The 23184-nt window shown below is 24.8% G+C and overlaps 1 protein-coding gene across 3 annotated transcripts in view; it reads left to right on the top strand.

Annotated features, from left to right (window-relative positions):
• LOC145840372 (sorting nexin-14-like) overlaps nt 1-22052 on the top strand; it is a 33465-nt gene extending 11413 nt beyond the window's left edge. For 2 of the 3 annotated variants that reach the window (XM_082947617.1, XM_082947616.1), the window contains exons 8-28: nt 1560-1644; nt 2486-2636; nt 5265-5340; nt 6628-6672; nt 7392-7472; nt 7867-7981; nt 8670-8825; nt 10198-10322; nt 10846-10904; nt 11676-11737; nt 11817-11863; nt 13999-14179; nt 14553-14746; nt 15703-15935; nt 16090-16138; nt 17289-17409; nt 18173-18266; nt 20137-20238; nt 20301-20365; nt 20805-20896; nt 21495-22052. In XM_082947617.1, coding sequence (XP_082803743.1) covers nt 1560-1644; nt 2486-2636; nt 5265-5340; nt 6628-6672; nt 7392-7472; nt 7867-7981; nt 8670-8825; nt 10198-10322; nt 10846-10904; nt 11676-11737; nt 11817-11863; nt 13999-14179; nt 14553-14746; nt 15703-15935; nt 16090-16138; nt 17289-17409; nt 18173-18266; nt 20137-20238; nt 20301-20365; nt 20805-20896; nt 21495-21578 — 2217 coding nt within the window. In that variant the 3' untranslated portion in view covers nt 21579-22052. Of the gene's footprint in view, nt 1-1559; nt 1645-2485; nt 2637-5264; nt 5341-6627; nt 6673-7391; nt 7473-7866; nt 7982-8669; nt 8826-10197; nt 10323-10845; nt 10905-11675; nt 11738-11816; nt 11864-13998; nt 14180-14552; nt 14747-15702; nt 15936-16089; nt 16139-17288; nt 17410-18172; nt 18267-20136; nt 20239-20300; nt 20366-20804; nt 20897-21494 lie in introns of those variants that run through there. The other variant, XR_014370113.1, reaches the window with a different exon arrangement.
• The last annotated feature ends 1132 nt before the right edge of the window (nt 22053-23184 follow it).

Genomic DNA, 23184 nt, shown 5'->3' with positions numbered 1-23184 from the left:
GAGACAAAAAAAAAATATTTGTGTAAACTAACTTGATGCATTTTATGTTATACTTTTGTAACCGTTTTCTAACTCTTTTTATCTGAAAATATTTGGTAATCTGTTTTTTTTTACACTTCGGTTGCTGTTGTGTTTTTTTTTAACCCAGCTTTAAATGCACGATAAACTTTTAAATAGCTTCTGGGGTTCTCCAAAGAAAATTTTTGACCGACTAGAAATATTAGCTTTGACAAAACTTTCCTTTGAACACCTATATTTGTCTGATTTTATTTTTTACGTCTGTCGCTTCTTAACCTTTTTAAACTATCCTGTAATTTATAAAACATTTTTTAGGTTTTTTCAAAGAAGGAGTTTTTTGAACAACTACAAATAAATATTTCAACAAAACTTCTTCTTTTTAAAAAACACTGCTGTTTGCTAATTCAGTTGTACTCGATTTCAAGTGAGTTGAATTTCGTTTCTTCTGCCTTGTGCTAGACTTGCGCAATCCAGCCGTTTCATTCACTTTCATTTTTCTTATTTTTTCATCAGATATCTTTTTTACGTTCAATCTTCTTAATTTTCTTTCTTCTATTTCAGACCACGGGTCAAAAACATCAACTATAGTAACCAAATTTTCATCATCAGCAGATCCAATTCTACCAGGGGCTACACTTATGCTTTCTTCGACTTTTTCTTTGGCTGTGTTTGTTTGAATACTTGACGGAGTAAATACTTTCAACTCACATCGTCCTTCAAACTCATTCATCAGATCTTCCTCCTTTGCACAGTAAAGTATCGGATATCTAGTCGCTTTCGCGTAAAATCAATAAATTCGAAATTACTTATCTAATTTCTTTCAACTATTATTTCAACTAATCATACATTGCGAATCGGAGGTTTGTGCTTGGCGTTCATAGTTCTTTGAGTCATGATGTTGGCTCTACTTAAGAGTTCATATGCTTTAAGTATTAAAAATTATTTAAACCTTTAATTTGAAATATACGAGTTATACATATGTTTAACCTCGTCAAAAGCATTTTTTAGCATGTATAATTTTTGGTTTCCCAAAGTGGGCGATTTCAGAAATTTAGGTGACCATAAGTCCATATGGTGTTTCATAATTATTGTTAAATTTTATTCATCATAATTTATTATATAATATAAAAATCCAAACTTGCTTTGCTTGTTTGGATCTCTAGAATTTAATGATTTTTACTTTTTATCTTATATCATATTTCACTTTAGCAAGGTTTTTTGATAAATATATTTTAATCTTTGAAAAATGAAACGTTGTCAGACCCGAAAAAACTTGTTTTTTAGTTGTTTGTGTTACAATTAGTATTTAAAGTTGAAGTATTCCCTCCCAAGTTTTATTACTTTTTAGATTCTAAATTGATAACATGGGTATATAGTTAATATTATAGTTTTTTGAATGTAATGTCGTAATAAACTTTTTGTTGTTTTTCAAAAACCTGTTTTTTAAGGAACTAAGTGGTTAAAACTAACTTTTTATTTACTTTTATACTTTTATGGCAGAGTACTAAAATTAAGTTAAATTAAAATTATTAAAACAACAGGTTGATTTATCCACTTTTCTATTTGAAAAAATTGTGGCAAATGTAGCTGACCATATAAATATATGCTTGAAAGCAAAAGAACAAGGTTCGTATGTTAAAAATTAATTAGTTTAAATAGTTTATACTGCTCTTACTAGCATTATATCATTTTGTAATTAGTATCTAAATAAATATTTTTCTAACTTTTTTTTAGCAGGCTATAGTTGATTAGCTTTACTTTGAATTTCATTAATGATAACTGAAATAAGTTTAACTCAAGCCATATGTTGTTTTTTTTTAAATTAAATGTTGTTAAGACTTAATGTTAAGTAACTGTGTTATAATTTAGTTTATTTTTAATTCATTAAATAAAAGTTAATGTTTAAAAATTACACATACTACAAAACATGTTTTAAATTATTGTAGATCTTACTTTAGTGAGTGTACATTGTACAGCAATAACCAAAAATATTACAGTCTAATTATACTTGTTTTTGAACTGATTTAGGAAGTAAGTATAAGAAAGTAAGAGATTAATCTATGTAGGTTGTATAACGCAAGAACACAACATTTTATTTTAATCACAATTTTTTTGTCTTTGCTTTACTTTTGCATTACTGCAGTATTTTAAAAATTAAAAAAAAAATAAAAATTTTAAGAAAAATTTAAACACATTTTTGTTTGCTTTTCAGAGCTTTTCATTCATAAAAAAGTTTATAAGTATGTTGCAATCTTTAAAAGTTTCTTTCGTACAAATTTTTAAATCCTCATTGTGTATTTTTAGTACTTTAATTTTTGTTAATTTAATTTTTTACTTTTTCATAAACCTTTGTATAAAAACTGAAAAATTAACTTATAAGTAAATATGTTTTTTTTCTTTTGATTGAATTTAGATATAATATGCTTCCTTTTGAGTAAGTACAAAATGTTTAGTTTTATTGTGTTAGGTTACAAAAACGAAACAGAAGTGATGACCTACTATTCAAAAACTAGATTACATTACTGTTTAAAATCAAGACGTAATGAACTAAACTACATTAGAAGTCTTGTTGGTTTTCTAGTACCAATAGTGTGTTCAAAATCTGTTTTACAAAGCAAGTATGTTAAAGTTTTTTAAAGTTAATTTTTCACAACTTATTTATAAAGTTTTTAACTTTTAAACTGTGTAGTTTTCTAAAATTTTTACGCTAAACCTAAGTACTAGGTAAAAGAGGAAACGCGTGGTGATGTCAGGTGCGGAGATACAGAAATAGCCTAAAATATAGCTGTATCTCAGACTTAAGTTTTCAATTTTTTTAAGTTGTTACATAACTGCATATTTAGATATAAATTAGAACTGCATTAAGTTCCTCTGCTTCCTCTATGACGTCAACACGCTTTGTGCCTGCTAGGTAGTAGTTTAGTTTTCATGTAAAAGTACTTTGTGTAGACAGTATTTCAGTAAACATTTCTGTAAATACTATTTTTAAACAATTTTATGTTTGAATTCTAGTAGTTCAATTGTTTGTAATTATTTGTATCTTTTACATCAAATCTAATTTTTATAAACGTTAGTTTAATCTTTAAATCCGTAGAAAGCACGCCCTGATATAGAAAAAACTATGTCCTTTTGGACCAGTATAAGTAATTCTTGTAAACAAGAGTGTAGATAATTTTTAAAAGCGTGTAGTAAAGAGCTACGATTAGTACTTTGTTTGCTATGAATAATTAATTTAAGCCTTAAAATTTTAAGAATATTTTAATATCTATGCCGTTGATAGTGAAAATATTTTTGAATCAAGGTAATTTAACGTTTTTAACCTTTTTGCACGAGGGGTAACAGTGACAGTAAAAAAAAAAATAAATTAAAAAAGTAAAATTAATAAATATATTAAATAAAACATTAACCCGCGCAAAATTGTCACCGTGCAAAAGTCTTCGCACAAAATTATCTTCTTGTAATTTTATCCCCTCGTGCAAAAGTGTCTTCGCGCAAAATTATCTTCTTGCAATTTTATCCCCTCGTGCAAAAGTATCCTTGTGCAATTTTGTGAACTCGTGCAATTTTGTCCCCTCGTGCAATTTAGACAGCTACCCCCGAAACTACGTCAAAGTAACTTTATTATAAAGCTAAGGAATTGAGTTTTAAAATTATATAAAAAAATTATATTAGCTAAAAATATAAGAAAGTTATGTTATCATGAAATTGTACTAAAAATACAGCCAAATGTGTATATGAACGTCGTTAATTTCACTGCTAAAATAGTTTTTATCGAGTTTTTATATTTGATGTTCAAAATGTTCGTAAAATTGGAGCTGCAAGCTCAACCTGTGTCACCTGCATTTTCCAAGTAGACAAGTTTTTAATTCAAAAAAAATGTTGAAAACCTGAATTCTGGAGCTGCATGAACTTTCAGCAACACGTGGATTAAATCATGATCGTTCTGGAAAATTTACAACAACGCGAGAACAACAAGACAAGTTGAACTCGAGCAGAAGAAACTCGAGTAGGTAATACTCAAGCAGAGGCAACTTGAGAAGGGGCAACTCGAGCAGGAAACAACTCGAGCAGGGGCATCCTCGTTTTTTTAAGTTACTTACCTTTTTTTTCCAAATAGTTAGACAAGTCATAAAATTAAGTTAAAAGTTTATAATTGTGCAAATACAGAAACTTACATAGACATAAATAATAATAAAAGTATTTATAGTTTTTAAGAAAGGGTGATGATATACAAAAGTATGAGATATGTGTTTTTTTTTATATAATTTTTTTTATTTTTTAGTTAAACAAATATGTTAAACTTTTTTTCCTGAAAAACTTGCTATTTCTTCATATTACCTTTATGATTTTAAACTAAATGTTTCAAACTAGGGGATTTTTTTATTTGACCATCTCAATCTGCAGCACCCCCTAACAAAAAGACCTAGCGACGCCACTGCTACACAGTATAAAATAACTTGTTAGAAAACTTAAAAAGTACGATTAAAACTGAAATAACTTTAAATATAAATCTATTTGAATTTAATTTACACAACTCATCAAAATTTATGTGCACAGATGTGCACACTTTGAGAAACACTGGTAAGGACATTTATTCATTAAGAGTTCTTAATTGAATACAATTAAAGATAAAAAAGTATATGAAGAGTAGTTGTAGGTTTCTTCAAAAACTAACTCAGTAAACTTATAAAAATTAAAACTTCTATAGTTTTAATAAAAATAACATTATAAATTAAAACAAGCTATAATTTTTATATAATAATATAAAACATATTTAATGTTTTGAATATGTGAATTGACAACACTGTTTTTTTTTAAGAATTTTTTAGTGACAAGTTTTATATACAAATAAGAGTTAATTAATTTGCTTTTTTTGTGACTTAAGGACTTTTGTCTATTTAAATAAATTTAAACAGCTAGTTTACGGACAATGCATTTGTAGCTCTAGTCTTAAAAAATAAATAAGTTTGCTAAACATTTTGTCTGTAAATTAAATTTTATTGATTTATTAAATTTATTTATTATATTCACTTTTGAAATAAGAATCCTTTGGTGATTTAAATATTTTGTAAGAAATACTCACATGATTTATTTTTGATATTAGCTTAATATTAAAATTTTATTTGTAATGTATTCGTTTCAAAAGATTTTTAAAAAGCTTTTGTTAAGGTATCGCGCTATTGATTTTAGCATTTTGCTATACTTTATAATTTCTGAATATGTAAAAATAAAAGTAATATTTACAGATTATGTACAACTGCATTAAAGGAAATTTTAAGTGCAAATGTAATTCTTAATGGTATAGACGCAATAGACAATCCGGTTAGTTTTCGTGCTTACGTTGTTCAATTTTTTAATCTGTTTGATAAATTATTAATAAAAGTTTACTAGAGGCCACAATTTTTTTTTTAGATTTGATACACTAAATAATTAAAACTCTACTTTTAATATTCAAATTCTTGAAAATATTAGTTTTGTTAATTCTAGCTTTATACTCACTTTAAATTAAAAAACTGGCTAAACTTTATTTAGAAAATTTACACTTAGTTACATGCACACATCAAACAGTAAAAAAATGTCAAATACGACTGCTATTTTATTAATATTTTCATTACCGTAAAAGTATAGTTACAAAAACATTTTTTTTGTTTAGATTATTGTTTTTGATTAAGATGTTTTAAAAGAAGACAATAAATTTTTTTATTTTCTTTAAAGCTTTTATGATATGCTTTAATTTTAGCTTTTAAGGTATAAATTTTAGCTTGCTCCTCCCAAAAAGAACAATAAACCCGAATATTGATGATTTTTTTTTAAGTTTAGAACAATACTTTTGATAGTATATCTAACGCATTGAAACAAAATGAAGATATTTTAGATTCTTTTATTATAAATATTCGTGTTATAATAAAAGTTTTAGAGTAATAAAAAGATATATAGTAGTAATATTCTCAAATCAATAAATAGTAATTAAAAAAAGAATCTAAAAAAGAACAAAAGTTAGAGCACTTTGTTTTTAAATAAACCATTATATAGCAAAACAAAACTAAAAATGCTGAACTTATAACTCGAAAATGTTAGCTATTGCTGTAGCAAAATAAAAATATAGCGTAAACTATACTATAAAATTAAGTTCTTGCTATTTGCCTGCAATATTTATCAGTTTAATTTATTTGGACCTTCGTTTTTTAATTCTGTTTAAAACTTTTTTTTTGTTTTAGCTAGTTTTATTTAACTTAGTTCTTTTTTTTTTTAACTTTATTAAGAACTGCTGATTATAAAGTTGTAAGTTTTTTGATCATTCATGTAACTTTATTTCCCTAAAGATGCCTCAAAGTTTAAGCCTTTTCAGTTATAGACTTACCTAATAAATAGTACGATGTAAAAATATTCTGAATTTCTAATAATTTGATAAAAACTTTCTACAATTGAAGATGTTTCTACTTTTTTGATTATTATAAGACTGTTTTATTTACTTTAAAATCATGAATTAGTTACTGTACACAGAAAAAAAATTATAACAAATGCAACAAAAAATGTAGTTGATTTTTCAATTGTACATGTTTAAACTTTAACCCATGAAATATTAAATAAAAGTTTTACTTTTTTTAGGATTGGATAAATCACATGTTTCTTCTTTATTTCAATGATGATGAGGTAATTTTTTCTGATAAATTTATAGCAAAAAACGGTTTAAATTTTTCTTTCTTAAACAAATACGTTAAATTAATTTTTAATTTATAATAATTTTTTGGTTTATAGCTTAAATAAATTGTTAATTTTAGTTTAGTTTTTTCGAAGTAATTTAGTATTTCTAAATAAATTCAATAATAGGATTCCACTGTATAGTTATCACTTAAACTAATTATGTTTTAGTTTATTTATTTACAATTCATCTATTGTGAATAAAATATTTGTTTTAAATCTCAATTTTTTTTCTTTAGTTTGATGTATCTTTTTTACAACACTATAGAATTTAAATATTTAAAAATAATATCTTACTTTTTAATACTTCTGTCTTTGCTCGTTATAACTATAAAAAGAATAACTTGATTAAAAAAGAATACAGACTAATACATATTACTTGATTTATAGATATGTAGTTGCTTATTTTTATTCTTTTATACTTTTAAAGACCATAAACTTAATATAAGCAGTCTGAATTATATCCGGTTATGCATATTTTATGGAGCATTAGTTTAAATAAATATATGATTGAATTTTCTATTGCTTTTTATCATTTTTGTATGTTTAATGTGTTTTGTTTAGGTTTTTGCTTGTAAAGAATATGCAATATGTTTTTTTTGATATAAAGTGTATATCTTCACGGTTTTCCATGTTTTTTAAATATAAACCTCAAGTTTAAATTTCTTCAGCCAGAAAAAGCTACCGAACCGCCTTCAAAACTTGTAAACTTGCTACATAATTACGAAAGTTCTGTTATAATGAAAACCTCGGTAAGTTCATTATTAAAGTACAACTTAGTAATTTGATAGAAACACCGTGTAATTATTTTAAACAGCTTATTTATTAATTTTTTTTTTAACTCTATGTCGTTTTTCATTATTTAAATTTTTTTAAATTTCACTCTTCTGTAAAAAAAATCCTTAAACTAACTATTAATTTTTTGAAAAATTGTTTTTTTTTTGTACAAAAATTTTGTAAGCATTGCTTGAGTTTGTTATGAACGATTAGATGGTTAGAAGTAAATAAAATTCATTAATCTTTAAGCATTTAAATTTTTTTAATAAATTTTTTCCAAAATATGTATTATTTTTTTTAAGAAGTTTATTGATGGTTTAACTACTTTCTGTAATATTTTTCATGTTAACTTTTAACAATTGTTTTCAGTTGTTACACTACGAGTTGAAAAAAGTTTTAGACACTCCTGATTTGATGTATCAGTTCATGAATTTTCTCAAAAAAAATAATCGAGTTCATTACTTACAATTTTTCAGTACTGTCGGTTAGTTTAATTCTTTAAAGCTAAAAACTATTAAGATAACTAATAAAAACTATCTGGGTTACTTGTAGTCAGTCGTTTAGAAATTTTATTAGATAATCGGTCTTTTTCCGCAAACTTTTGTTTTGCATATACAATGCATTTATCATAAAATTTATCTTTTTACAAAATCTCATAGCTTCTTAATCCTTTCCAATTAAAAAAAAACTTAAATTCTAGTTTTAAAAAACTACAATTGGTAATTTTTGAATAAAATAAAATCAAATTTTTACTTTATTGAGGAGTATTTCGTAATTTTTTTAGACCATAATCTGTTGTCAAATGTTTATTGCAATGTGTACTTATCTGATAAAATTTCAAATTCCAACAACTTAACATTTTGAAAATTCAGAAGTTAAATGAAACCCTTTTATAATTTTGTTAATTAAATTGTACGCAAGCAAGACATTGAAGAGTTCTACATAAATTTTTTATAAGTTATATTATAATAAAAACTCAATCATATATCCAGCTAACTTTATTTTTAAATACTTTTGCTTTTTTAATATAAAGCTGATTTCCTTGTTTTAAACAATGTTATTTATGTTAGAATTAATTAAATTCTTATGAAACAATAATAAAACTAGCTGTTTTAAACACAATTTTGTAGGTATAATAACTAGTTTTAACAGCTTAATCATACAAATTACAGAAGACTTTCATCGAAGATGTTTGTCGATTGAAGAAAACAACAGTCTCACAGAAAAATTACATAAAGAAGTAGTTGTTATATATGAAACTTACTGTGTACCAAACAGTAAAAGTTATATTTCTTTTAGTCCTTTTGTAACAGACGATCTTAAAAAAAGTCAGTTTTATAAAAGCACTCACTAAACTGCTTTCAAATTTTACTTTTTTTATCAATTCATGGTGGCCACTCGACTTGGAATCTTGGAAAAAACGGGAATTTTGAAAAAATTTAACATTTTTTGTAATAATATTTTGATTTCACACGAGAAATCTATCGTATAGATTAAAAAAGTTGTCGTCATCAATTTTTTTATATTAAAAAACACATTTAAATAAGCTTAACAGTATCTTTTTAACGTTTTTATACTATTTAACACATTTTTTTACTTTAAACTTAACTTAAAATTAAAATAGACCCAAAAACGTGTACTTTCAAAAACCTGGAAAAATTTCTCAAAAACTAGTGGCCACCCTGTTAATTTGTATAAAATCAAAGTTTTTTAATGTTTAAGTTTATAAAACTTTGCTACTAACTATCGAACTATAAGTAATTTTTAGTGTTACTTTAATTTTTTAATTAGATAGTTGACTATTGAAATGAAAGTAAGTTACAGTGTAATTTAATTTTTAGTTTAGATGTTTTCATACAATAAATTCGTTTTATACGAGATATTATTAACCCTAACTTATAAAATTTTGTTATACTAATTTGAAATAGTTTTGTGACGAACCCTGTACACTTTTTGAGCACTTAATTAAACAATTTTTTTTTTTCTAAAGCTTATTTTAATATAAAGTTTTTTTTTTACTTTTCATATTTAAGCTTATATACAAATAAATGATGAGGGTTCTTAAATTTTACATTTATTTACATTAGCAATGCTATATAAAACATGAATGTAAATTTTTTAGACTTCATAAGCAACTATACAATAAGAAGATTAGATAATTGATTATCAAAGCTTTCAGCATACCGAAATCATATTTATATAGACGAATTAACTAACAAGTAGAAACTAAACGAGTCAAATAGTTAACAAACTATAGTTTTATTTGTATGTAATCTAGGTCTTATTAGTTCCTTTTAGATATATTAAAGTTTAAGCAATTTTAATAGTGTGCTCCTAATTTTTTATTTGTTCAAGGTGTCAATATATACTTTTTTTTTTTTCTCAAAAAAGTAATCTGGTCACATTCTTAATCTTAATTAAAAATGGTAATTTGAAGATCAGGAAAATAGTTACTTCTAGATGCATTTTGCTTTAAATTTAAAAGAAATACTGCTTTCCATTACTTTTGATTAGTAAGTTTTAAGAACCGAATTATTAAAACTTTCTATCAACGTTTTTTATTTAACTCAAAAAAATAAAAATAATAGTTTTTCCTTGCATGGGTTTTCTCGAAAAAACTAACTTGAAGTAAATATTGTTCAAAAAATTTGTAAACGTGTTTGTTTAGAATCAATTTTATCTTACTTACTTGTTTGTTAGCTGCATATGGATCACGCCAAAACTTAACAAGACTGCAAACATCTGCACCACTGTGTAAAGCGTGCGATGAAGTGTTCAGCACGCTGGAGGATGTGTATTTCCCGTTGTTTCAGCAAGATGACGCGGTTCGTTATCTCGTTCATTAGTTTCATTGCTGAAAATTTATTAAAGGGAGCGGTTTTAGCAGCATTTAATTTTATATCACTTTTTAATGCTACCTCAAAAGTTTCTTAAATTGCGAAACTGGCAAGGAAAAAATGTTATGTCATTGTTTTACAACATACTTTTAAATAGAAGCTTAAACTATTCAACAAAATGACAAAATAGAACTTCTAAAATGTTTTTTTGAATTTTACTTATGTTAGACTTAGTACCGCAGGATTAAAATTAATTTCAATGCGTTTGATACGTTAATTACAATTTCAGCATAAATTTTATAGATTTTCCTAATAATAGAAATAAAAACTTGAAATCAACAGTTTTAAGATGTTCTTAAAAGATACCGTTTTTTTTATTTTGGCTTGCATACTTAACAATATTTTCAGTACAATCATTTATTCTGAATTTTCTCATAAGTAATATAGAGCTTCTATTTTTTGTGTAGTTTCTACTTAATTCTGTATTTAATGACTATTTTGTTAAATACAGTATTATCAAATGGTATGTGGAGACCGTACACCAGAATCAGCTAAAAAAATTGTCAATAAGTGAGTTTGTTTGTTTTTTTTATATTTCTAGAATCTTATTAAGTAAAATTTTGTAATTTTAACTATTTTTTTTAAGCTTTATAAATAGTTTAACTATTAATCATTAAGTTTACTTTTTAGTTTACTTTTTTTTTGCGCTTTTTAAAAAATAATAAACATATTATATACATCTAGCTTTAAGAAAGATATTAATATAAATACAACAATTCTGACTGAGGTAAAAAATAAGGTGAATTATAACGGATCATTTAAAGCCGATACATCAGACAAATTTCAATCAGATATTTCTCAAAACTTTAACCTATTATTTTTAATTCAATAAGTGGTTGTCATGTAGAAGTTTAAGCTTTTTAACAGTAATTTATTCTACGCGTAAATTTAGCAGTACAGCAAAATGGTATGAAAGATAATCATCACACTCCTAGCTTTAAATTTTTAATTATTTTCCCTAGAAACTTTACTCTTAAACATTATTCTACAACTACTGTTCTTTAATGAATAGCACCCAATTCTTCTCCTTCAAAAAATGGGATAATATACAAAAGCTTTAAAACAAGCTAAATAATTGATGATCAATAGAAAATCTAAAACTTTTTATAAAAGAATATGCTCTTAATGTGTAAAATTTATTTGTACATTTTTTGCAAATATTTTTAATTTCTTAATGATTTTCATTTTTATAAACATCTTAAGCAAAAGCTAGTATTTAAGAAAACATACGTTGAACAATTTAAAAGCGTAATTAAAACTAAACTTTTTATTTTACTTTAGTGATCCTATTTTCAAGTCATTTAAAAAGAAGCTGTTTAAAAAGTATGGAAAACAGTTATCAAGTAAGTTTATTATATTATATAACCCTTAACATGATCAGAAAGCGATTATTTTTTATTTTTTAAATTTATTTTATTATAGAAGCAGATGAAGACGAAAAACGATCTGAAAACTTTGAAAAAAACTTTGTTAGTATGTTTTTATACATTATAATCCTTAGTAATGTTAAGTATTTATTTCTTGTATACAAATGAACAATTTTGCCTATCATGTTATAATCTAACCTTCTTAATTTACCTTAATCATGCTTTATATCAGGTATCGGCAGAACTTTATAAGAAACGGGCAAAATTAATTGAAAAAAAAGTGGGTTATAGAATTTTTTTAAACATTTACTTTGAAATAAAGATTATCAAAAAAAGAAATTTTGTAATGAAATCAATGTATAATAGGCAGAACAGTTTACTCACAATTCATAAAATAAACTTTTTTCATTAAAAAAGGTTAACTCACTTCTTATGCATAAGTTGATTTTTTATATATAAACACGTCGCATGCATAGAGTTTTTGCTTAGTGGGCAGAAGTTTGCCGATCCCTGTTTTACTTGATGATAAAAAAATTTCACTGTTATTTTTTCATATCTAAAAATGGATCTATTAAAATATAAAACCTAAAATTGATGATTACCTGTGTGTACAAACTTAAGTTGTACCAAAAATTTTTATTACTTTTCGGACGTTTCTTTGCGTATGATCATCGATGATAATGCTTGAATCGCTTTCGTTTTATTACGACTACTTTATTTGACATGTTAAAAGTTTCTAAGAAAGTATTAATATTTTAGAGATTAGAAATTAAAAAAAATACTAATTAGTATAATTAAAATAAATTCTTTCAAAAAATATCAATAAGACTCAAATTTTCAGAATAATATGTATTTCATGCTTATTTCATCAGTTGTATACTAAGCAATAAAAATAGAATTTCAAATCTAGCTTATATAGTGAAAATGTAATCAACAGCGGAATTAAAATAAAATAAAAAAATATGGTAGTTTACCAGTTTAACTGCTTCTGTGAAGCTAGTTATGTCGGAATGACCTCGAGACAATTTGGCAAAAGGATAAAGGAGCATATTCCAAAAAGTATCAATGAATTTTGTATGAGTAATAAGAAAAGTAAATGTATTAGAGTAGTAAATGCTACAAAAAGATCTGCTATTGCAGAAGACCTGGTAAATAACCTTAATTGTGCAAGTAATTATAACTTAAAGAGATTTAAAATTATTAAAAATAGTTTTCACATTTCTGATTTAATTAAACTTGAGGCTATTTGTATTTTGTTAAGTAAACCTAAATTGTGTAAACATAAAGATTTTAATTATACTGTTTCGTTGTTTTCTTAAATTTTTTTATAATTTGTTACTATGTTTTATAAATTTTTTAGTTGCATTGTAATTAGAAGTACTTATGTATTGTTAATTACCCGTGCTTTATTATCATTGCTTTTACGTTGATTACATTTTCACTATATAAGCTAGATTTGAAATCTTATTTTTATTGCTTAGTATACAACTGATGAAATAAGCATGAAATATATATTGTTCTGAAAATTTGAGTCTTATTTATATTTTTTGAAAGAATTTATTAAAGTGTCAAAAAATGTTTAATAATTAAAATAACAGCAGGTAATATAATCCAAAAAAATAAAAATAAAGAAACTATATGTGATCACAACAAGTTAAATTTTATCAAAACAAACGTCTTTAAAAACTATATATACAAGCTCACAACTGTTTATATTTTATTATTACAAATAAAAATCTCTTAGACTTTATTATATTTAAGGTGTGTTATAAACATAAAATAAAAGACTTCTTGTGTGCGCAACTATGGTAAAACTTAAACTTTCTAAAACTCTCGTTGCTGTTTCAGGTTGACTTATAAGTAAGTCTAAATATAATCCAGTTAGTTTCTTATGGTCTAGTACAAAAATAAGGTTTGCTTTCTTTCGAATCAAAGATTGTTAAAAAATTGTGTTATTAAAATGATTAATTTCTGTTTTTCGGCGAATTAATAACGAACATACATACGTGTACAAAAGTTGTGTTTTTTTCTATTTGCTGTAGTGCTTCTGCAGCATATATAGGAACAAGAATAAACAACTTTTAGTTTCAATTTAAAAGTATAAACTAGAAAGCACCGTAGTCGTAAATAAACATTTAGTTGTATTTACCGCTGTCTAGTTTATACCTTATAAGTCAATTGCTGATTTTTTTGATAACATTAAGCAAGTTTTAACAAAAACATTAAAAATATAACAGTTAGAAAGTGAAGAAGAATTGTTGATATCAAAACCAGTCGATTCAGATTACCTCCATAATTGGATCTCAGAAACACAAAGTCTTTCTATGCTTAGGCTCCACATAAATGAAGTGCAGAAAGTCCCCTGCGGGAAAAATGATACGTTTGTCTACAATATTCACATTGTTGACCTTCAGCCAGGCTTGTTTTCAATATAAAGTTTTATCGTGTTTTTCAATCATTTTAGAACCTTCATTAATATTTGTAATTATTAAGGTAACTAAAAATTCTACTATGATGTTTTTCGCACTTAAGTTGTTTTATATAAGTACTTAAATCTTACTAAACAAAAACTTTTTTTTTATTTTAAAGCTTGTTTTATGTAGTTAAATTTGTTATTAAACTACTATTTTAATAAAAAACTTTGTGTGATTTTTTTTATATCTATAACTTAAGAATAACCTTACGACACTTGATTATCTGTTTATTTTTATTATTGATTAACGAGAGTGTTTATACATATATATATATATTGGATAAAAATAATTTCAAACTCATTTTTAAACTAAAACAGATGATGGCTTATCAGACATAGAAAATAAATGGGAAATAAATAGAAGCTACAATGAGTTTTACTCATTGGAGGGAAAGTTGACTGACTTTCATGGTTCTTTAAATCCTATTTCGCTTCCACCTAGAAAGTTTCTTTTGACTAAAAGTTATGAGTTTTTAGAGTCTAAGAGAAAGGAATTTGAAAAGTTTTTACAGGTTTAGTTTTCAATTCTATTAGCCTAAAGTTTTGTTAGAAATTATAGTTGCCTGCCGTGTAACTACGATTTTTTTTAATAAATTTTTGACCTCAATATTTTTATAGGCTGGTTAAATATTGACTAAACTTACTAAACAATGTTTATATGGTAAGTGCCAGAATGGCACAGAGTATCAATTTTAACAAATTGAAACTTTTAACACATTTGAAGCTTGTTTACTTTTAGTTCTACATTTTTCATAGCTCGTTTTTTTAATTTTAAGCATCATAATACAATTGTTATATGAACATAAAATAGAGTCATGCTTAACGAAGCCGTGAAAAAGTGGCGCCGTGCAATTCTGACCAGTTCCCATGTTTATAATGTTTTAACATTTAATAAAGTTACCTTTTTACAATATTAAAGTTATTTATTTAGAAATATTTTCCTTCTCGAGTTTAAATAGAATTTGCATTTCCTTTTATTTAATATTGGCAAATATTTAAACTTCATGTAAAAATTACAATGTTAGGGCTTTATTGTTTAAGTAAATACTAATATACCGTTTTTATTTTATCTGTAGGGGTTTTCGAACCAATATTTCTGTATTGTTATAATTTTCTGCTGTTAACTTTAGAGCTTTCTATATAGATCTTTTCTTTTTGAAAATCTTGCTTATATTAAGCATGTTTCTTAATTTTTTTTTGTAATCTCTGTTGTATTGGGATTATTGATTTCAATTAATATCAAGTAAATTTATTCACACACTAAATGACAAATAAACTTATCCAATAAATTTTAATGTCGAAGTATAGAGTTACCTGTAACTACGCATTTTTCACTCCTGTTAAACATGCATATTTGACTGTATAAATAATATTTTTTTTTGGTATTCCAAACTGTTTTATACACTGTTTAAATATCTACCTGCTTAAATTTTAACTACAAAACATTATGTGTACTTGTTTTTAACAGGACTTGATAACCTTATCATCACTTCAAAAGAGCGAGCTCTTGTTTCAGTTTTTAGTACCTCCAAAAGCAGGTATAAATCAAAGACCTTTAAGTGTTGGTCAATCAACTTCACGAAAGGTCGGTAACTTCATCAAAAGAGTACCAACTAAACTAATGAAAGAAAAGGGCCGACATATTGAAAATTTTATGATTAGTTTTGCTCAAAGTTGCGAGGCCGATAAATCTTCACCTGGGTTAGTTACAGTTTTTAGATGGTACGTGTGTCGAGTTTATTTGTGGTTACAACAAAAAAATTGTTTTTTTTTTTCAATAAAAATATGAGCAAAATATTTTTTTTTCCAGAGTAGTGCAATTACTAGTAATTTATTAAAACTTTTTTTTTTATAGGAAACAAATGAGTTCTACTAAAAGTGCAGAAACAAACATGAATCAAAAGGTTGATTTTATATGCTATAAAATTTATTAAAACTAATTAAATTTATTTAAATAGATTTATTTCAATATTAATGACACCTAATATATTAAAATTGGTAATTATGGTTATCAAAATAATGAAGAAAAAAAAAAGTGTATTGAAAAAAGTTGTTAAAAACAATACAATGTTTCACTAATACAGTGATCTATAAGAAATCTTAAGTTGTTAAATAAATCTTATTCAAATAAAAAAAATAGATCTGTTTTTGGTAATTTGTTAAATAAAATCTAATTTATCTTCTTATATGTACTTCTACATAAGTTGAGAACTTTTTGATGTTCAATTTAGAAATTAATTACAAAACTGTATTGAATTTATATCAATTAACAAATTTTGAAAAATTAATTTTGTACTTTATTGCTTCTCCATTCTAAAGTTATTATAAATTTTAAAGATTCTTTTAAACTAATACTGTATAAAAACTATTTAATTAGTTTTGAACTTGAAAACAAAATAAATTCATTAAGCTAAAAACGCTTTAATTTTTTTATTATGTGTAGTTTGATTTTTTTTTATAAAGTTTTTAAACTGTGAAAAGTTAGTATTTTACAATTAAATTTATTATATATAGAATTTTATTGATTTTTTTAAATAAAAATATTTAAAGTCTCTTTAAAGATTAGTATTTAGTTTAAATACTTAGTTTGTTTTGGCAGTCACTTTGTAAAAAAATATCTTTTTTTTTAATACACAGCAAAAAACTTATTGTGTTTTTAATATTATAATTACTGACAAAAGTTTACGCACTTAGTTTTCAAGTCAATCTTTAAGTATTAGTAATATGTTTTTTTGTTTATATAAAAACTTTAATAAAGTAATATAATAGTTTTTTATTGTAACATTTTTCATTCCTTTTAACATTTTTAAAATCCAATTTTGCTACTGATATTACTAAAACAAGAAAACCCATAATAGTTTTATCAATCTTGTATATTTTTGAGAACTGTATATACAAGTAATATAGTTTTGTAGTAGTAACATTAAATATTAGATGCTAAACACTAGTTTATTAAATAGGTCTTGTCCTTAAAAGAGATTATAACCGCTTACTTTTTGCTCTAAATGTTGTCACTAAGCTTATAGAATATTCTTAAAAGACAACTTTTGTCAGTTACACAGTGAATTGTATTCTTACGGCGAATTACCATGGATAAAAACAAAGGGAAAACTTACAAAAAATGAAGTATTACCAACAAAGCTCTTTGGATTGTTTGACTGCATATCTCTCATTTGTTAGTTTATATTGCTCTAATACTTGATTTTTGTGTTTGATTATTACTAATAAAGTTTCGGTAGAATATTCAAGCATGATTGTTATAACTTAGTTTTAAAGTTTAGTGAGTTTTAGCATTTTAATCGCAGTTTGGATCAAAGTTACATATAAGTTTTAAGGCAAAAATTAACACAAACTTTTATAAAATACAAAAAAATGTATGAGTTATTAATTTTAAATACTCTTTATTAGTGGTGGACAACTTTTATAGTCGGCGGGCCAGATTTACCGTAAAATTTTTTTTTTTGGATTTTTTAAATTCTTAACTGGTCGCGTAATTTAGATAAACAAAGCTATGATAATTAAAGGAAATTATTTTAAAGTTTATTTGCAATAAAGAAATAATTTAATAACTGTACGCTAAAATTCAAATTAAAAGCACAGTTCGAATAATTTATTATAAAAATTCCTTTTTTTGCGCAAGGTGCTTCTAAGATAGATAATATGTCGCGGGCCAGATCTGGCCCACGGGTCGTACGTTTTCCACCATTAATCTATATTATGAGGTTTTTTATCTATAGTTATAAATCTAATAAAACTTTTGATGAGTTGTTTTGACTAACTTTGATAGCTATTGTGCTAACAATTAGTTTTAAAACTTAAATAATCTATTTAAAGTTTTAGGTAGATAAGTGCATGCATAAACTAACAAAAGTTTAAGCTAATAATTGAAAAATTTGAATACTGAAGTATTTCACAATCAAACTGAAGTAAATTTTTAGGTGCACGTTTATTCAAAGCTAACAAATATGTGCTAAAAGTTCTTGTCATTCTAAGAATAATCTTTAAGAAAACAATAGAAAGTTATGCTTACAAGTACGTTATACTAGTGAAATTGGAATGCTATTAATCTATAGATTACTTAATAACAAAATGTTCATATAACGTTAATTTAGACTTAGTTATTTATAAATCCTGGTAATTTTTCAACGTAATGGAATTTTACACGTAACAACTTTGATTTTGTACCTATGAAGTATTAGTAAATTTTTGTTGTTGTATAGAGTTACCACGATTACTTTCAACCATTTGTTTGCTAATTCTACGAGATAGTGTAAAAGCTTTGGTAGTATGATGTCTCATACAATATCACAGTATCTGTTATTTAAAACCACCAGTTTTAGTTACAATTGTTTGTTTATGAATGTTATTGCTAAAATATTTATAAAACATTTTAATTAAATATGGCCAACTTTAGAGTTAAGTTTAAGTAAATTAGATAGTATATTTGACATATTTAATTTTAAGACTAGCAGGACATCGACCTAAAATCAAAATTTTTCTTTTTTATTTTAAAATCTAAAATATATAAGTCTTCAAACTACCATTTTATAAAATCATAATGAAAAATAATGTTCAAAGTTTAAATGCATAGTATATAATCTCCATAGTTAATAGTAAGTAACTAATATTTTAATTAATTGTTAAACCCTTATTCTAAAAGCGCTAACCTTAAAATTAAACCGTAGAACATTGTTATAAAATTATGTACTGAGTACAGTAAAGCAGAAACTCGTCTTATTTTACTGTTGATTAGTCTATTTAATATTTTTGTAATTAATATTATAGCTTTTTTTCGTTTAGACAAAGTCAAGTTTTGCATTTTTTTTTCTTGCAAAATTTTAATTTATGTAGGAAGTTGTTTACGTTTATGAGGTACAAAAGTTAAGTAATTTGTATTTTGTTTCTTTTATAAACCTATAAATATTGTAGGTTACTAAAATTAAGAGACTTGTATGGTTGTAGTTTATTTCAAATCCTAAATATTCACCATAAGTAAAAAAAAACAATAACCTAACTATATGATTCCTAAGGCTATTCTATATAAACTAGGCATGGCAATGAGTGGTTATATTATGTATTGAATAATAATCTATTTGAATTTAGTAATACACAATTTAACAATAATATAAATACTTTAATAATACGTTATATGGAGTTAAAATATTTACACAAGAGTTAAATCTAAGATAAACTACTTTAAGAAATGTAAAAACTGTATTAAGATTTAACTACTTAAACTTTCAATCATAAAACACTTGTAAGAAAAAATATTGTAAAACAAAGAACTTTACCATAAACAATATACATAGTAATTAAGTTCAATTCTGGAACTACATTTGGAAGGTATTAACTCGAATCTCTCTATTACTTCGCGACTGTTTTATATAGCTCTGTTCTCAATTTTATTCAATATTACCTCAGGAAAACTTGCGTTCAGGGTGACTGATTTTATTTAACTCAATATTCAAATAGATGGAACAGCAAATGAAACTGGTATTCCATTACACTTTCTAGCGTACTTTATCACATAAAAACTAAAATAAACTAGTTTTTCGATTCGCGGCGTTGTAATACTTACTTTTCGCTTGCAATAAATCTTTCTGATTAATTCGTCTCTAAGGTGAATTTATAAATTATAATAAAAATTACTTGGTTGTTTACTATTGTCGAATTTATTATAATTTGCTACCAATTTTTTTTAGTTGTCTTTAAACTCAGGCAAAAAAAAAAAAGAATGGTTTAAATAATTGTGGTGACTCTATAATATCTTATGAATAATTAATTTCTTTGTAAATCATTTTTTTGAGTCTTAATATTTTATATCAAACTCAATCGTTGTTTATTTAAACTACTTTACATAAAAAAATGTTTTTTTTTTTTTTTGAAAATAATGTGCTAACAGCTTCATTAAAGATAAAATAAAGCTGTACAAACAAGAACATTTTATGTGCAAGTTAATATCGAATTTTAGAAGAGTTTTATTCCATGATAATGATCAGCCCAGGTAAGTTCTTCAAATATAATGTAACTGTGTTACTTTTGTCTCATTAACTTTTTATTTTTTAGGACAACAAAGCAAAAACTTGAAAGAAAATCTAAAGCACTCCAGTATTTTAAAAACAGCTTTCCAGGTTTCTAATAACAATAAAATATACGTCACATTTTAATTTTTGCAAACACAATAACAAAATTATTTTTTTAAGTTGACTAGACAGAAGGTCCTTTCTTATTTATGCATATTTTAAAACTAAGCTTTTTTTTTGTTTGCAATTAATTTTTCAAACTGAAAAGAGATAATTTTTCTACAAAGGACTAAATAAATTGTAAACTATTCATATAGTTATTTCAAAACTTCATTAAATTATAAAAATAATAGCATAATCAAAGCATATTAATCTTAATAAAATATAAAGAATCAAAAACTTCTGCATTAATTTGATTGAACATGAGAAAAATATTTGTTTGAGATATGATTTTCTTAAATTATCATATACTTCAATTCTAATTCTGCACAGTCTGAAACTTAAAAATTATTTAGAAAATACATAAAAGCTATTAATATTTTTATAGATTTTCTTTCATGGGTGATGCATAGAGAAAAATATGAAAGTGGTTGTGAAGAAATATTTGAATGTTTACAATACCCTAAGCTCAATAAACAAGTTTGAATATTTTGTATTAATTTTTGTTTTTTAAATATAAAATTTTCTTCAACAACTTTTCATAAATTTATATTATTTGTTTTTTCTAAGCGTCTTAACTAATCTGTTTCATACTTACTTAGTTCGTTTAATTTTTACTTAAAACTTAATTTTGAATTAATTATAGTTTCTTTGTATAAAAATACAATCCTTTTTTTTAAGATAAAATTTGTCTATAATTTGTAAAACATATGTTTATTTTTTAATCAATATTAAGTATTACATTTTTATTTGTATTGTAAATTTACACAGTATGCTGTTTTACTTTTATAAAGTCCTTTTTTACTTCATATTTGTCATACCTTTTGTAGAAACCTTACAACTATAATTGTCTTCTTCTAATCCAGTATTTTTAATATAAATTCTTGTTTAGTCCCATAAAACTTTAATTGCTATAAAATAGTTTACTACTCTAAACTATTTAAAATACTTTAACAACTTTGATATCTATTAAAAAGTTAAAACTTTTAAAATTGAATAATTTGAATCAAAGTTACATTAATGCCGAACTATTAATTTAGTTTCAGTTATATGTTTTTACATTTTTATCAATTTTTAGCTTGGATACATGGTTTTGGATAATTTTCTAGGTGAAATTTTCCCCGAGATCATCACTTGCAGTTCTACCCATGATATTAAATAAGAAAGTTTTTTTAAATCAGTACACAGATGTTTTATTTTCATAGTTTCTATATTTTATAAGTTTATTTCATTCTCATGAAACTCTTTTTTATTTTTTTTTAGAGCTTTTTCTATTAGATGTGTTTTTCAAAAATTTATCAACTTTAAGAAAATTATACAATGTGGTAACACAGTTACTTTAGCACACTAAGGTTTTTAAGAACTACAGCTTGTTGAAGTCTAAAAACAGTTTATTCCCCTTATAATTTTGAATACAGTTGACATATACTATTTTTTACATGACTTTTTTCAGTATTATATAAGTTTACTTAGATTGGCAGTAAAAATTGTTGTGAAATTATGATTATTTTAAAACTTAATGAAAATACAATATATTTGTGTACATACAGCATTTTTTTTCAAAAATCATTACTCGTTTACTTAATAATATTTTAAAAAATTACGTGCAATAATATGCTTTGTTATTTCTCTAGTTTCGCATCTTCTGTTCATGTATCTTTCATTTGAGTAATTGTGTATTTGCAACCCTTATCAAGTCATTTTAACAATTTAACTAGTTTTATAAACTTATTTGCTTAACTTATTTCAAAGTTACTAGAATAAAAGTTTAAGTTTCAGAAGCAGTATTATGTGGCAGTATTCTTTTTCATTGTATTTTGGTTTTTACGTAGTTTTTGTTTTATTTAGCGTTAAACCCTTTTTTAATAAAACAATGTTACTTGCCAAAATTTTTATTTAACCTCCATTTCTTGATAAAATTAAAAGCTAACTAGATTAATTTATTTTGTTACAAAGTTTACTATTTTTTCTTTTTTTTAACTAGTAGTTGTTTCAACTATTTTTAGCAAAACTAAGATCTAACGCTATTATAAGCACTAGACTGCACCGCTCGACCATCAACAACAGCCCATGTGACAATCTGCGACCTGGTTTCGTCCTTATTCGGACTCCTCAGGCAGACATAGTCACGATGAACCGTTGTTAAACTGAAATATCGCAGTTTTGATAAAGACAGCCGAAATAACTACTAGTTACTGATCAAAAAACTTAGACAAGAATCTTACATTGAAACTGGTAATGTCTAAGACGTTGAGTTGTGAATGACTTAGTTGCGTCAATTTTTTGGCGCACGTACACACAAATGAACGCTAGGTGCGAAAGTACTTAACCACGTTTGGTTGTGACTGATACAACGGTTAATCGTGACTATGTCTGCCTGATGAGTAGAGAGGGTCTTTATAAAAACGGCGACCTTTAAATTTTCAGCTTTTTTTTACATTTGGAAAATGTCACAATAACACCATGTGCAAAATCTAAAATTTATGAAAAAACTTTCATGCAGGTACTTTTCTCATCGCAATGCAGACGATTTGAGACCCAATAAATGCGACTTTAAAGTTTTTAGCTGTAAATTGTTTTACACTTGGCAATTATTACCAAAAAAAACATTGTGCGCAATTGAAGACGATTTAAAGAAAGTACCATCAAGGCACTTCTTGATTTCTTGATAAAAAAAACTTGAAATTTAAGATAAGTTACAAAAAAAAACAAAATTTACATAAAATCATGAAGTGCCTCTGTAATGAAACTAACATTTCATTTTAATA

This window comes from Thalia democratica, chromosome 7 (genome assembly GCF_965202585.1).
Source record: "Thalia democratica chromosome 7, ktThaDemo2.hap1.1, whole genome shotgun sequence".
In the NCBI taxonomy this organism is placed as follows: Eukaryota; Metazoa; Chordata; class Thaliacea; order Salpida; family Salpidae; genus Thalia; species Thalia democratica.
Note: the sequence above shows the minus strand (reverse complement) of the source record. Positions and strands in the feature narration are given on the sequence as shown.